Raw genomic sequence first — 16163 nt, 5'->3', positions numbered from 1 at the left:
CCAACAAGCTGCATCGACAGCATCTCTTAAATCAGAGAAAATCCCCTAACCTCTGCCACCACTGCCGAATTTCTGGGCGCTTACTCAGGGTGTGAGGAGGTTTTGCCTGGCAAAGTCAGCTCAACAGTTTCCCCTGCTCACCACCCCCTCCTTTGTACCAGCACCGCTGCCCTGGGAAGGCAGCATGAGTCAGATTACAGATCAGGGCGGCTGTGAAAACACTGGAACATTTTTTTCCAGCCCAGATATTTTCAGCGATCCAGTTCACAGAGCCGCCCCACACACAGCTCCACTGCAGCACAGCAGAGGGTCTGCCACCACGCCTGGAACTGCAGGCAGCAGCTGATGGGGCAGCTTCACCATGCTCTCGCTCCGGCACCCTACCTTCTCCCTCCAGCACGGATCCATCCAAGGGAAAAACCACACGCAAGTGCAAAACGTGGAACTGCTTTCCATCAGCTCATCCCGCCAGAGTGTAATGGAGCCTGTAGTAAGGGCAGGGCTGGATCCGTGCAGGGGAAACAGCGAGAGCAAGTGGCTGATGAAAGGAGACAGGGGACCACCCCTCAGCAGTGGCCTGCAGCTCCAACAGGGTAGGCGCAACACAGCAGAGACCAGTTTAGGTCCAGTTTCTTCCTAAATGGATCTTACCGTTCCGTGCCATGGCACTCAGCTTCAGCGACGGCTCCCACACCTACCTCACACTGTCCGAGAAGTCAAAGCTAGTCATCAGAAAAACTATTCCCAGTAACGCTGAGTGACACACACAGAAAAAGGCACTAAATTCTTAAACAAGGTTTGTTATTCATCTCTACCGCTGATCTTTAATTTCAAAGGTGACACTCCCTGCTGGGCTGTGATTTTCATTATCACTGCCTGCCCTTGAGCTTTTTGTGTGCAGCACATTCCTTTAGTGACAGAATGGTATCAGCTGTATGGACTGGTGGAGGGAGGGGGTGAAAAAAAAAAACAAAAACAGAAAGAAAACAAAACAACCCCACACCACACACACACACTCACACCCTGCTCCCTTCCACCTGTACAAAGTCCAGTATTATCAAGCTTGTATCCCATCACTCCTCGGTAGCAGGCACACACACACCTCTCCTACAGCTGCAGGGCGATGCTCTGACAACACCCAATTAGCCAACGAGAATTTTTTGCCATTACAGCTGAGTGGAAAGTCAGCAGCAAAGAGGAGGAACACAGACAAATCAATGAATTATTCAAACCAGACTTATTGTCACTGTTGCTAATTTGGAGGCGGAGGCTTAAGCTTCAGCAGTGCACGGCAGAGGTACCGCACCCTGGTAAGATGTGCACAACGGCACAGCCAGGACTGTCCCCTCCTGGAACTGGGTCTAGGGCCTGAGATTTCCAGGCTGGAACACAGGATCAAAACTGGTAAAAGACCCAGAGCGTAACCTTACTGGGATCCACAGCAGCTTGCCCGTCAGCAGCCAGGGCTGCAGGACGATTCCCAGGCACTATCACAACACAAATGCCTAACGAGTCAACCAGGGAATGGGGGAACACAACACACACAAACCTGACTCACACAAGGGTTTGCAGTTGTCTTTTGGGGAAACGCTATTCAGCAGGCAAACAACAGGAAGGCCTACCACACGAAAAGAGCAAGGCAAGACAAGCAGATGCCCAATTCTGAAACTTGAAAGGATGTGCACACTATTTAACGTGACAGGCAGCGAGTCATTTGCAGCCAGCTGGGTGAAGGACACGGTGCCACACCATCATCAGCCACTCAAAGCCAACACCCGTGTCACCTCCCCTCTCTCATCACCTGGCTGTGCCTCCCCGTTCCCCCTTTGTCAGCACTGACACTGTGATCACGCTGCAGACCCGTTCAGGGCAAGCCTAAAGGAGGAGATAAATGAACCACAGTCTTCCCTTACTGATGCACACGGTACCAGAAAACAGGCTCTTCCACATTCACAAACACATACATTTGCAATAGGGTGCAGTTCAGCAAACATCAGTTTTGGTGACAATTAGCTTCAGCAGCTCTGAAGCCTCCTGTTGCTCAGTTCCGTGTGCAAGCAAACCCTCGCTGGTCCCAGAGATACATCAGCAGAACCAGACCAGACCAGACTGTGGAACTGATGCAGATAAAAAAAAAAACAAACAAACAAAAAACCCACAAAACACAGCAAAAAACCAAAAACACAATATAAAAACAAAACAGAACAACAACAAAAACTCTACCCCAGACACCTTTTTACACACACACACACACCCGTAGGCTGGGACTCCTTAAGCAGGAACTGTTGTCAAGAGAAGTTCAAAGTGCAACCTCAGACACCTCACAGATTAAGCAGAGCTTATCACGATATGAAAAAACTCCACCGTTAAACCTAATAAATATTCAGATTTAACTATAGTAAAAGCCAGAGACAAGAGAGTGAACCAATTTAAAAGACAGTTCTCTGGAATAAGCCTAAATATCTGCAAGTCTTAGAACTACAAGGGGACTTCAGCCCTTGTATCCATCAGATCTAAGTAATGAGTACCAAGTCGTGCACATCAATACCTGAAGGATGACTACAAATGCCATCCCCTGTCAGCATTAGCCTATTTAAGACGACCTAGATCCATTAACTCTGCTCCTCGCCCATCTGAGCACATTACGCATTTCCTTTATCCAGGCCCGTACCTCACCCGATACCAAAAATCAAAATTTTTAACGCAGTATCACTGGTCTCTGACAACCTAACGCAAACAAAAAAATGGGGCAGGTATGTGGGAGTCAAGGAGCTAAGCAGCATACAAAAGAATAAACTCACTTCAGCTCTGATTAAGCAGGGCACTCATAAAAACAGAGGTCAACATCAGAAAATATTTTGTGAGTCATGAGGAGAGATTACTCACCATGCACTATTCAACTTACTCATCACAGTGTGCTACGGACAGAACTGCTCACCATGTATTCATTAGGAAACCGTGGCCTTTCCTTTGAGAAAAGCAGAAGGCGGGGGAAAGAGTCATACTTTCAGTTTTGTATGTAAGCCAGTGGGAGGCTGTATCTGCAACACCAATGCTCTCTCCTCCCACGGCCCTAATTAGACTGGTAGGGAAATACATGTTTCACATCACCCTCCCAGGCTCTTTTAGCATCCCAACAAGCACCAGTTTGTCAGCTGAGCTATTATGCAAACTCAGCAGTCTGAGGAGACCCCACTTTTCCTATTATACATGAAATAAGCAGCGTTCCTGCAGTAAATAGATGCGTTATTAATCCAGGCATCCATTAATACGAGAGATTAGACCCTTAGCCTTTTACACAGCAATACCGATGCCGCTAATTTAAGATGTAGTAAGAGCACAAAAATAGCCAAGTTACTCAATGCAGGGTTACATCACGCAGCAGTGCTCATCAAGCAGCAGGTCTACAATACCACTCGGCCTCTAATGTTGGGAAAGATGATTCCCTGCCGTTCCTGGCGCTCTCCACAAAAATAATTAGCGAGGACTGCAAGCCTCCCCTCCCCTTTCTCTCCAGCTCCCTTTGGAAAATATATCTCACGGCATACAACAGGAAGCACCGAGAATGCTGCTAAATAAAACTACTTGAAGTGGTTTCCCCCCGCCACCCCCCCCTCCAGGTATCCCACCTTGCTTCCTAGGAACCAAGCAGCAGAAAGAGTGGTGAAACTAAGAAATGTTCTGCTTACGTCAAACAGAGCTGAGCTCTGAAACCACAACGGTACATATACCCTGCTGCCAACTCAAGGCTGAGCCAACGAGGGAAAGAAAGTCTACAGTTCAGCAAAGTACAATGTTAGCAGGCCAAACGCTGCCGTGTACAGAGAGAAGGATTTATTTCTAAAGCTCCAGAGTTCATCCGCTGCTGCAAAGGCCAGAGCCGCAAGCGGCGTGCGTGTGTGTGCCTGCATGCCCACGCTCGCAGTCGCACGCTTCTCTAATACGCGGTGTGATCTTTCCACCAAAACTGCAGAACAGAATATTGATTGGCTCCAGATGACCCATCCGCTTCTGTATTACTGTGGAAAAATTTGCAACACAAAGAGGCCGGTTTAACAGCAGGATGTACAGTTTTCCTTAACACATGCACATAGCACATGTGGATAAGCATCCCGGCCCGTTGTACTTCTCATTCACTGGGAAAGAAATTCTATGTACCGTGCCATCTTCACAAGCGGCTGCCCAGGTTCTCCTAAATTAACTAAACCCTTACTTCCCATGCTGCAAAAAGCAGCACTGAAACACACGTTTTAAGGCGGGGTGGGGGTGTTTGAGGTTACAGTTTGAGGAGGGTTATTTGTTAAGCCTGTAGGAAGTTTTATGAATCTACATAAAACCATTCCTTCATTCCAGATTAATCCCTAACCTATGTAATCTTTAACCTATGCTTCACGCAACCTGCTCGGAGATGCAAGTTAATAATTGGCCACACGAAGAAAACCGAACTGGACATCGTTATACTTTCAGTTTCTGTCAATTTAAGCAGAGCCCGCGCCCGCGAACACACACAGACACGAATGACAGAGCTGCCCAAACAGGAAAGGCTGCATTAACCAGCGTGTGCTGGAGGCTCCAGCTCCGGGAGCAGCCGATGAAAACAGCACGCCAGTATACATGGAGGATGTTTGGGAAACCATAGATAAAGCAACAGCACCGAAAGGCAGGCAGGAGATACGAACACGCAGCCATCTCCCCTGCCACAAGCAATATATTTCTAATCATTCACACACAAGCGCGTCACGATTGCCAAGCGAGCAACAATATCAGCCGCCCCAGCCTGTGTGTCCCAGCATGTTCTCCCCGCGCAGCAGCACACGTACAAGAGCAAAGCCTGAAACACAAGGGATCATCAACAGCACCCAGGCCAAGTAAAACAGAGAGATTTTTTTTTTTCCTTTCACGAACTGCTCTCAGAGGTGCTACCAACAGTTAAGAGTGGAAAATCGTCCAAGGGCTGGTACAAACCCTGCAGGCGTTAGAAAAACACCAAGGCAAAACCTCCGACGCCTTTCGCCTCTCGTGAGATTTTCGCCCATTGGCACATGGACATTGTTATCAAGGTCACACATCTCCCACCCGGGGCTCGGGAGAGGCAGGAAAAAAAGTCAGGCAAGTTGGAGAAAAACGGCGGCTCGTGTCACCGAGCGGGGACAAGTGACATTTTCTGGGGAAGCATGCGGATTACGGCTGCCATCAACTGACAAACCTGACTTGAATTCTTGTTCAGCCGAAATAAAAGAGAAGCTCCAAGGGCACCCGTTGGAGGGAGGCGGCAGCAGCAGCACCGACACTCAATTAACCTCCCCGCAATTAACGCTTCTCTTGATTATTTCCACATATCACGAGGGGGGGGGTGCCCCCCCGACCACCCGCAGCCGTGGGTGATGGGGGCGATGTTTACCATCCCGGGAGCCCCCTCCTCGCCACCCCGCTGGAAGCAGCCCTGGTTATTAACCAGTTACACCAGCTGAGGAAAAGACGAAAACTTTTCATTAACCAGTCCTCCTCCTCCCCGCCCTTCGGTTTAGTCAACCAATTATAAAAAGAAATTGGGGATTTGAGTTGCAGGAGAGCGGCGGCGGCGCCCCGGGCCGGGCAGCCCCTCACCCTCCACCCGCCGCTCCGGGGGGGCTCCCGCCCGGCCAGCGCTCCCGGGGAAATAACGCCAATTACTCCCGCTGCCGGGAAGGGGACGCATTAACAGATTGATTAACAAGTGACAGGGAGCGCTGAGGGGGGGAAGGGGCTGGGGGCCGCCGCGGGTGGCCGGGCCCGGGCGGCGCTGACAGGGCAGGTGCCGGGGCCGGGGCCATACTCACGTAGACGGGCAGCGGCCAGGGGTAGACGGCGGGCTCGGCTCCCACGGGCGACTTCAGCCGCAGCTCCAGCCTCTCGCCCATGTCGGCAGCCGGAGGAGGAGGAGGAGGCGGCGGCGGCCCCGCACCATGCTAGAGGGGCCGGCCGGGGTGGGGTGTGGCGGCCGGGCCCGGCCGGGGGGCGTGTGCGAGGTGAGGCGGCGGTACGGGGAGGGAGGGAGGAAGGGGAGGAGGAGGAGGGGGGGGAGCGGCGGGGAGGGGAGGCCGGTACCGGCGGGGGCGCCCGTTCCCCCTCAGCCTCCCTCTATTGTCGTTAGCGGCTCGCGGGGCTCTCCGGCGCCGCCGCCATCTTGGGCCGGCGTGAGGCAAAGCACAATGAGGCGCCGGGGCCGGGCCGGGCCGGGCCCGACCGACGCGCCAGACGCGGGGAGGGGAGGGAGGGAAGGGGGGGGCGGGGAGGGGGGGGGCGCGGCCTCACGCTCCCTCCCCCCTGTCCTCAGCTGCCCTCCCCGCGCGCGCTCCCGCCCACGCGCGCGCCCCCGCCGCGCGTGACACCCGCGCGCCCCCGCGCGGGGGGTGGGGCGCGCGTGGTGTCACGCGCGGCGGGGGCTCGCGCGGGGCTGGGGCGCTGCGGTCGGGCACCGGTTGGAAACCCCCGGGGGCGCGACGGGGCGAGGCCAGCACGTTGCACACGCGTAGCACGGCCGGGCTGCGGGGCCACGCGTGTGTGTGACGGGGAGGTGACAGTGCATGGCTGGAACACCCGTGTGATAGTGCATAGCTGGAACACACATGTGAGTGTGATAGTGCACGGCTGGAACACACGTGTGATAGTGCATAGCTGGAACACACATGTGAGTGTGATAGTGCACAGCTGGAACACACGTGTGAGTGTGATAGTGCACGGCTGGAACACACGTGTGAGTGTGATAGTGCATGGCTGGAACACCCGTGTGATAGTGCATAGCTGGAACACACGTGTGAGTGTGATAGTGCACGGCTGGAACACACGTGTGATAGTGCATAGCTGGAACACACGTGTGATAGTGCATAGCTGGAACACACATGTGTGAGTGTGATAGTGCACGGCTGGAACACATGTGTGAGTGTGATAGTGCACAGCTGGAACACCCATGTGATAGTGCAAGGCTTGCACCACATGCTCAGGTGGCCATGCAACGCTGGAACACCCCATGTGATAGTGCACGGCTGGAACACCCGTGTGAGTGTGACAGTGCAAGCAAGGCTGGAGCTTCCCCCTGTGATAGTGCAAGGCTTGCATGCTGTGCTCAGGTGGCCATGCAAGGCTGGAACACCCTGTGTGATAGTGCACGGCTGGAACATGCGTGTGATAGTGCACGGCTGGAACATATGTGTGATAGTGCATGGCTGGAACACCTGTGTGAGTGTGACAGTGTGAGGCTGGAGCTCCCCATGTGATAGGGCAAGGCTTGCACACCATGCTCAGGCGGCTGTGCAAGGGTAAAACACCCACGTGAGTGTGACAGTGCAAGGCTGGAACACTCCATGTGATAGTGCAAGGCTTGCATGCTGTGCTCAGGTGGGCGTGCAAAGCTGTAACACTACTTGGAACACAGCGCTTGGGTGGGCGTGCAAGGCCGCAATGCCCCGTGTGACAGTGCAAGGCTTGCACACTGCACTCATGCAGCCGTGCAAGGCTGGACCACCCCGTGTGACAGTGCAAGGGTCACACACAGCACTCACACAGCTATGCAAGGCTGGAGCTCCCCATGTGACAGTGCAAGCGTTACACGCAGTGCTCCGGTGGCCGTGCAAGCCTGGAGCGCCATGTGACAGTGCAAGGCTGGAACCCTCCCCGTGACGGCACAAGGCTGGCATGCAGTGTTTGGGTGACCGTGCAAAGCTGGAGCAGCCCATGTGAGGGTGCAAGGCTGACGCACTGAATTCGAAGGATTGTGCAAGGCTGGTGTGCCCCATGCAATGGCACGAGGCTGGCACACAGCGCTTGGGTGGCCGTGCAAGGCTGGCGCGCCCCGTGCAACATCGAGGTCACTAAAGCAACAGAACATGCCCATGTGCCGCGTGGCTGCTGGTGCAAAGTCTTCGCACAAGTGACAGCATGAGCTTTTCACAAGACGCGTGTGACTCAACCGGGGGCACCCGAGGGGCTCCATGTGGCTCCAGGTAGGAGCTTCAGTGGGGGATGGGGACCCCCAGCCCGCGGCCTCGCACCAGGGCAGCACCCGCGTGTCAATCGGTGCATCTTTTGGCGGGGCCGGGGCACCAGGGTCCATCGCCCACAAACGGAGGCACAGAGAGCAGCGATAGGGGGCCCGGCAGCTGCTGCTCCCTAAGGCAACTACAGCCTTACAACCCAGCGTAACCCGGTAGCAGGACTGTGCGAGGAGGCCATGATGTCCCCTGGCATCTCTGTAGGTGCCCAGCTGTGTCCGCAGCTGGGCGATAAAAGCTGAGCGATAACGTCAGGCCAGAGCTTCCCCTGCCGGTGCGGTCTGTGGGTGCTGATGTCCCTTGTTTGGGGACCTGTGGGTGCCCTGAGGTGCAGGGACACCTGGGTGGGGTGTGGGGACACCTGGGTGCCCTGCCACCCCGTCCTGGGTTGCGGGGACACCTGAGTGGGTTGCGGGGACATCTGGGTGCCCTGCCACCCTGCTCTGGGGTTTGGGGACACCTGGGTGCCCTGCCACCCTGTCCTGGGTTGCAGGGACACCTGGGTGGGGTGTAGGGACATCTGGGTGCCCTGCCACCCTGCCCTGGGGTTTGGGGACACCTGGGTGCCCTGCCACCCTGTCCTGGGTTGCAGGGACACCTGGGTGGGGTGCAGGGACATCTGGGTGCCCTGCCACCCTGCTCTGGGGTGCAGGCGCTGTCCCCCTCCAGCTATAGGCAGAGCCCCGGTGCCCCATCCCCACGCATGACAGGGACACAGCCCCATGGTGGGGTGGGACATGGGGGCCTCCTGCTGCTGGGGCTCCTCCGCTTGTGGGGACAAGAAAATCCCAGCCGGAGGAAGCGTTGCCACAGCTCCCCCAAACCAGCTGCGGCACTGGGGACCCCGGCAGGTGCAGCCGCGGTGGCCGACGCAGGATTCCCACCCACCGGCGACACCGGGGTCACCTCGCCCCACGCTGGCACCTTGGCAAAGGGACGGTGCACCCCGACGCCCACCACTGACTCAGCCACCCTCGGTGGTGACACCGGCTCCTGGCAGGGTGTGTGCCCACCTGCGGCGCCCCAGGGTCCTGGTGGTGCACACGGGCATGATCCCCCCAAGAAGGGGCAGGCTCCGTGCCGAAGGTCTCAGCAGGACCGCAGGAGCTGCCATCATCGCTGCGTCGCAGCAGTTGGAGCCGACCACAGCTGCCAGTCTCAGCCCTGGTGCGGGGGCAGGAGTGTTTCCAGTGGGGGTGGTGGGCTCAGAGCTCCGGCAGGTGAAGCACCTGCACCCCCGGGTCGGCTGGGAGCCCTCAAAAGCAGCCGCTGCCATCCCAGCAGGTGATTTTTCAGGCTGTGGCACATGGGTGCAGTGCCCAGTGCCTCGGGGCTCTCCAGCCCTCAGCTTGGTGGCAGGTGGTTCTGAGGGAAGAGCACCCAACGCCACTGCAGCACCAACAGCCTCACTGCACCCCGCTCCCACCCCACGCCCACTGGAGCGGGGGGATTGCATGCCACATGCGGGTTTCCATTTGAGGGCTGGAAAAGCAGCAGCAAGCCCATGTCTGCTGGGGATGAGCATCCCTGCAGGACAGGAGCATCCCGCATCTGCTGGGGATGAGCATCCTGATGGGACAGGAGCATCCCACATCTGCCGATGATGAGCATCCCTGTGGGACAGGAGCATCCCACATCTGCCAGGGAGAAGCATTCTGATGGGACAGGAGCATCCCGCGTCTGCTGGGGATGAGCATCCCTGTGGGACAGGAATATCCTGCATCTGCTGGGGATGAGCATCCTGGTGGGACAGGAGCATCCCGCGTCTGCTGGGGATGAGCATCCCTGTGGGACAGGAATATCCTGCATCTGCTGGGGATGAGCATCCTGGTGGGACAGGAGCATCCCGCGTCTGCTGGGGATGAGTTCCCTGTGGGTCCAGAGCATCCCAAGGCAGCGCTCGCAGCCTGGGCCGGCATTGCTGAGCCTGAGCTCGGCTCCCGCGTCCTGCCGACAGCTTCTGGAAGGAGCCGGCCTTTCCCCACCAAAGCAGCGGTGGAAGTTGTGCTGGAAGCGGGGGGCTGGGGACACCCCGCTCAAGTTCTCGCTTTCTCAGCCCAGGATCGGTAAACACGGCGCGGGGCAGGATGCTTTTGCCATCTGTCTCTCCTGGCTGTTGCCCCCCACGTACTAATCTCATCTCCCTTTTCCCCTGATGGAGAGGATGTGGGTCAGCTGCAAACATGCTGGGGAGGCTGGGGGGCCACCTGCCACGGTGCCAGGGTCCGCACCAGCCCACGGTGTCCCTGCTCTGCTGTAACGACATCTCTCCCCCTGTGCTGGGCTACAACTCTGGGGCCAGGCAAGGCCACCAGAGCCCAGTGGGCTTTTGCCGAGTCCTTCGGGATCCCGCTCCCTCCGCCTTGACAACGCACGGAGACGCCCAATATTTGGGCTGAAAAGCAGCATCATGGCCTGGGTCACAGGCGCCATGCTCCTGCTCCTGTCGCCCTGGTGGCGCCGCGTGGGCAGGTGGGGGATGCACCGTGCCTGAAACGTATCCCGGCAGCACTGCGTGCTGGAGCGGGATATTTCCTGGCGAGGTGTTCTGTGCATGGTCTAACATCTGTGCTTTTCAACAGGTCGCTGTCCTCCACCGAGACGAGCCACTGTTGGGTAGAGGTGGGTGCAGAGCCCTGCGCCGCCGACCTCGCCCTGGGACATGTCCCCACTCCTGTCCCTGCTGCTGCTCCCTCATCCAGGAGCGCATCCAGGTCCCAGCTCGGCCGCTCTTCCCTTTGTATCCCTCTTTTCCTCCTTAAATGTCCGTACGTGCAGAAAGCTACATAACAAGGAATGTTTTTCTAAAGAAAACACTAAAATCATCAAGTCAGCAGTGCTTAAACTGCTCTGACTGCCTCTTAAATAATCAATTCATATTTAATTAGCGTACCACAAAACTTCCATTAAATTTAAATAAATAGACATGGCAGGAGCTCTCCGAGGCACAGCAGGCTCCGCTTAAAGAATTCTCTTTGAGTTCGTTAGGTTGGTCTTTAATCAGTTTGTCGTCACAGTCCTTGTGTGGCCCAAGTGGGCTCCTGGGCTACTAATGGGGAGTGACGGAAGGGACAATGACAACGTTTCCTGGACGGATCCAGCTCAGCGCCAGCGCTGGGGTCTTCTGGCAGGTGATGCCTGCCCTACCCCGGAGATCCTTCTTGCACCAATCTCGCCAAGTTTTCCATCCAGACGAGGCGAGGGAAGTGAGCACAGCCATGGCTTGGTTGCTGCCGGCGCAGTGAGCTGAACTGGCCCCCAAGAGGTGGCGGCTGCTCTGCCCCCTCCGACAGCCCCAAAATTTGGCTTTTTTGGGTCTCCTCTGCCCACTTGCCCCATGCTTGCCCACGGCGCGGCTCTGCACTGCAGCAGGACCCCCAGGTGCTTCCAGGGCTCCACAGACCACTGATTTTTGGGGGGTACCAGGCAGTGACCACCAGCATCACCCACTCCAGCGCCATGAGACCAGCGTCGGCATCGGCGGCTGCTGCGTTTGGCCAGTGCAGAGGTTTGCAGGGGGAGCGGTACCTGTCTCCCCCTGGGTGGGCTGCCCCCGCTGCATCCCCCGCCACTGCCTGCACCTCCCGGCTCCGTGCCGCTGCAATTCAGAACTAAGTAAATTTTTTTGCCACCACCAAGCAAACTGGGTTTGACTGAGGGAGGAACGGGGAAGCGCTGCGCAGCCCCCAGACCACGGCCGTGCTTCTGCCTGGCTCCTGCGGGCATGGGGGGGACACAGGGAGGGCATCGATGCACCAACAACATCTTGCACAAGCGGTGCTCCGAGCACACCCTGCACAAGCCTGGTGCAAAGGCACCTCCTGAGCTCCTTCCCACACTGGTGTTATTCCCCTTGGGGCTGCAGGATCAGCTCCCCGCGGGACACCCCACCATGCTCCTGGGTGCATTGACCTTCGTGGGTGACATGGGGTGGGGCTTGGCCATGGGGTGGGGGCCTGGGTGGGCTCAGGGGCTCGAGGTGCATATGGCTTCCTCCGGAAAGTTCCCTTTCCAGCGACATCTCATCTTGGGTATTGACCTGATTTAGTTGACAATAACAAGTTGGATGATGAGGCGGGTTAATGCGGGCAAGTCTGTTCCCATCAGATTAAATATTCCAGCTGGAGCCCTGGGCTTTTGCCCCTGTAACAGCAGGGCAAGATGCTGGTGGTCCACAGCCCCAGGGGGCAGGCTCAGCTCCTTCCTCTGACACCCGCTCCCCACTCTGACACCCCCATCCCTGCAAAAGTCTCCCCTCATCCTGGCTGCCCACATCTTTCTCTTTATTCCTGATCTGGGCTCCCCTGTGACAGGGTTACTGGTGCCCTTGGTGGTGCGTGGTTTTTCCTCCTCTCCCCCTGAGCCTGGACCACAGCCAAGCTCTGTTCACTGTTTCGTGGTAGGACCAATAAAAGTCAGGCTCTTCAAATGGCTCCTGTCGAACAGCTCGGTTTGTGGAGCAGTTAAGCTGTTTAACCCCAGCTGGAATTGCATGTCTTGGTCCCCTGTCAGCCTTCCAGCCGCCCCGTGAAACAGGGCAGGACGTTTGACAATGCGAACACAAGCCCAGCCCTGCAGAGCTTCCCTTCCCCTCCTCGCAAAATGGCCCACGTGCCATTTTCCAAGCCCCATTTTTATTTCCAGGGGTCAATCCTGCAGCGTGATGGGGAGTTCCCTTCCACATGATGGAGCAGCATCTGTCCTTTCCATCTGTCCTGACAGCTCCCTGGGCCAAATCTCTCCGGGGATGCTCCGGCTGCAGTTGCCACAACAACAAAATGATGCAACAGTTTCCTCTCAGGATGCAGAAGCTGCATTAACACTGGGGACCGGGATAGACGAGAGATGCCGCAGCCGCACTGGTGCCAGCAGAGGTGTGGGGAGGACAGAGCCCTTCGTGGTTGTGAATGTCCCCAGTCTGGTCCTGGAAACTGGTCTGTCTGAGCCCAGTTTGGGGGGGCTTTTCTCCCCAGTGAGACACGGCTGCCACCGCTGGAGCTGCCCTTGCCCAGGGATGGCAGTGCCGCACGTGAGGAGCCAGCATCCCAGACTCACCGTAGCTGATGCTGGCCAAATTGCCGGCTTTGCTCAGCCCCCCTGGGCTGGACCCACACCCCACCGAGGTTAACAGGGATGTTTCCACTGGAACAAGCCCAGAGTGATCACATCCCCAGTGTGGCCAGGTGTGCGGCGCCCAGAGGGCTGCGTCCCCCTTGCTCCAATAGCTGCACATCCCACATGGGCTCTGCTGCCTGTCCCCAGCGCCCCCACTGCTGGGGCTGGCGGGCACCCACTGCCTACCCCCATGGGTGCTGCGGCTGCACCTTTCAGCCCAGGGGGTTCTCAGGGGGTACAGAGGGTTGCACAGCCGGCCGAGAGGTCCCCCATCGTGAACCAGTACCAGCTGGGGGAAAAACACTGGTGCTGACTGGACATGACCCCCTCCCAGCTCTCCCCCCACTCAGCAAACACCAACCCTATGCTTGCACCAGGGCATCGCTGAGCCTGTCCCCTCCTGCCCTTCCCTGTGCACCACCCTGGCTGCAAGTGAACCCCATGCCCTTGCCAGCCCCCCCCAGTCACTGTCACCTGGGGCTGCAGCCACCCTGAAGCTTTCCCCCTTCTGCTGTGTGGGGCAGGGGGTGGTGCTATGATGAAGGGCTTTGCCCCGCACATCCCACTCCCACGGGGATCACCACCACGCTGGGATGGACGGGCAGAGGATGGGGAGGAGGAAACTCCCCCTGCGCCCACCAACTGCTCCGTGCTCGTGGGCTGTGTGGGTGCCCATGTGCTGGTGAGTCAATCACCACGTGGTGGCACCTGGGCCCAGCCAGGAGCCAAACTGGGGGGGCAAGAGTGGCCCCGGGGGCTGCTGCCCCACACCGGTGGTGGATCAACCCAGCCAGAGGTCCTGGAGTTAAACCCCCAGAGGGGCTTCCCTCTGCAGGGAGCAATGTGCAGGCACAAAACGGGGGCTCTCACCTCCACTCTGAGCCCAGGGCTCCCCGTCACACACAGCCCCCCCAGAATCTGGGGACCAGGCACCTCCTGAGGGCACGCAGGCACCCGCTCGATGCCACTTGCTGAATTGCTGCGGGAAAGCCCAGCTCTGCCTGGGTGCCGGGTGGGATGGGGCTGGAGCGGGGTTTGCTCGAGGGGTGCTGAGCTCCAACCCCCCTGCACAGCCTGGAGCTGGGGTTCCCCCCGGCTCCCCCCCAACCCTGCCAGCTTTCTGTGCTGTGCCACGGAAAACCAGCCCCAATTTCATCCTTTTAGGCTCTGCCGGCACCTGAATCGCCTGGCGCCATGGCCTTGCCATGCATTAGCAGATGCCACGCTGCTAGAGAGCTCCCGGGGCCACGGGGTCCGCGTGGGGACCCTCTGCCGTGACCCCACAGGGACCCACAGCCCACACCAGTCTGTCCCCACCACTGGGGCTCCCAGCTTGCCGCTGGCTCAGCAGTTGGGCAGCTTTTGGCCCCAGTGCACCCCTTGGCTGGGCAGCCCCCAGCCCCCCTGCCCGTGCTGCAGTGGGCAGCCAGGCTGCAGCACCCTGGCTCCATTGGGTGCATGGGGAGGACGCAGCACCCAGTTTTCCAGGGGCTCCCCAAACCCCCAGCTCACTGGGCCGGCCCAATCCAGCCTGGCAGTGTTTGCAACCAATTCCAAGCAACCAATTAAATGGGGCATTTTGGGGCATGAGGCCGCGGTATTTAATCCTTGGGATCCATCCCTGCTCCAGGATGGCACCGTCCCTGCACGTGCGGCTGTGTCCCTGTTCCAGGGGGGACTGGGTGGGGGACAGAGGTGCTGGCAGAGTCGGGGCAAGGGGCTGTGCCGGCTGCACGTGCAGCAGGGTGCCAGAGCCCAGCCGCCCACTGCGGGGCCACAGCAGCCATGGCACACGCAGCCGCCTGAATGGGTCCCTTGTCCCCACAGTGCCAGCTGGCTGGGTGCCCCGCTCCGTGCCTGGCCCCTGGGGACACCAGCTGCCCCCGCCCCACAGCTCACCCGTCACCCAGCCAGGGCACCCATCACCCACACCCTAGCGTGGGTGACCCAAACATGGGGCACCCATCACCCCCATCCAACATGGGGCACCCATCACCTCCACCCAAACACGGGGCACCCATCACCCCCACCCAAACGTGTGGCACCCATCACCCCCACTCAAACACGGGGCACCCATCACCCCCACCCAAACGTGTGGCACCCATCACCCCCACTCAAACATGGGGCACCCATCACCCCCACCGAAACATGGGGCACCCATCACCCCCATCCAAACATGGGGCACCCATCACCCCCACCCAAACGTGGGGCACTCATCACCTCCACCCAAACGTGGGGCACCCATCACCCCCACCCAAACACGGGGCACCCATCACCCCCACCCAAACGTGTGGCACCCATCACCCCCACTCAAACACGGGGCACCCATCACCCCCACCCAAACGTGTGGCACCCATCACCCCCACTCAAACATGGGGCACCCATCACCCCCACCGAAACATGGGGCACCCATCACCCCCATCCAAACATGGGGCACCCATCACCCCCACCCAAACGTGGGGCACTCATCACCTCCACCCAAACGTGGGGCACCCATCACCCCCATCCAAACACGGGGCACCCATCACCCCCACCCAAACACGGGGCACCCATCACCCCCACCCAAACGTGTGGCACCCATCACCCCCACTCAAACACGGGGCACCCATCACCCCCACCCAAACGTGTGGCACCCATCACCCCCACTCAAACATGGGGCACCCATCACCCCCACCCAAACATGGGGCACCCATCACCCCCATCCAAACATGGGGCACCCATCACCCCCACCCAAACGTGGGGCACTCATCACCTCCACCCAAACGTGGGGCACCCATCACCCCCATCCAAACATGGGGCACCCATCACCCCCACCCAAACACGGGGCACCCATCACCCCCACCCAAACATGGGGCACCCATCACCTCCATCTGAACACAGGGCACCCATCACCTCCACCCAAACGCGGGGCACCCATCCCCTAAACACGGGGCATCCATCACCTCCACCCAAACGCGGGGCACCCATCCCCCAAATGCGGGTCACGGCCAGCCCCCCGACAAGGGGCACACCACTCGG

General features: G+C 58.5%; 1 protein-coding gene across 7 annotated transcripts in view; it reads right to left on the bottom strand.

Moving 5' to 3' along the window:
- Positions 1-6236, bottom strand: part of DOT1L (DOT1 like histone lysine methyltransferase) — a 76627-nt gene extending 70391 nt beyond the window's left edge. For 4 of the 7 annotated variants that reach the window (XM_037384366.1, XM_037384367.1, XM_037384369.1 and 1 more), the window contains exon 1: positions 5820-6236. In XM_037384366.1, coding sequence (XP_037240263.1) covers positions 5820-5900 — 81 coding nt within the window. In that variant the 5' untranslated portion in view covers positions 5901-6236. Of the gene's footprint in view, positions 1-2886; positions 2975-5819 lie in introns of those variants that run through there. The other 3 variants (XM_037384373.1, XM_037384374.1, XM_037384368.1) reach the window with 2 other exon arrangements.
- Positions 6237-16163: the final 9927 nt, after the last annotated feature.

The sequence above is a fragment of the Falco rusticolus genome, chromosome 4, assembly GCF_015220075.1.
Source record: "Falco rusticolus isolate bFalRus1 chromosome 4, bFalRus1.pri, whole genome shotgun sequence".
Taxonomy (NCBI): Eukaryota; Metazoa; Chordata; class Aves; order Falconiformes; family Falconidae; genus Falco; species Falco rusticolus.
This window is presented reverse-complemented; position numbering and strand designations above follow the sequence as displayed.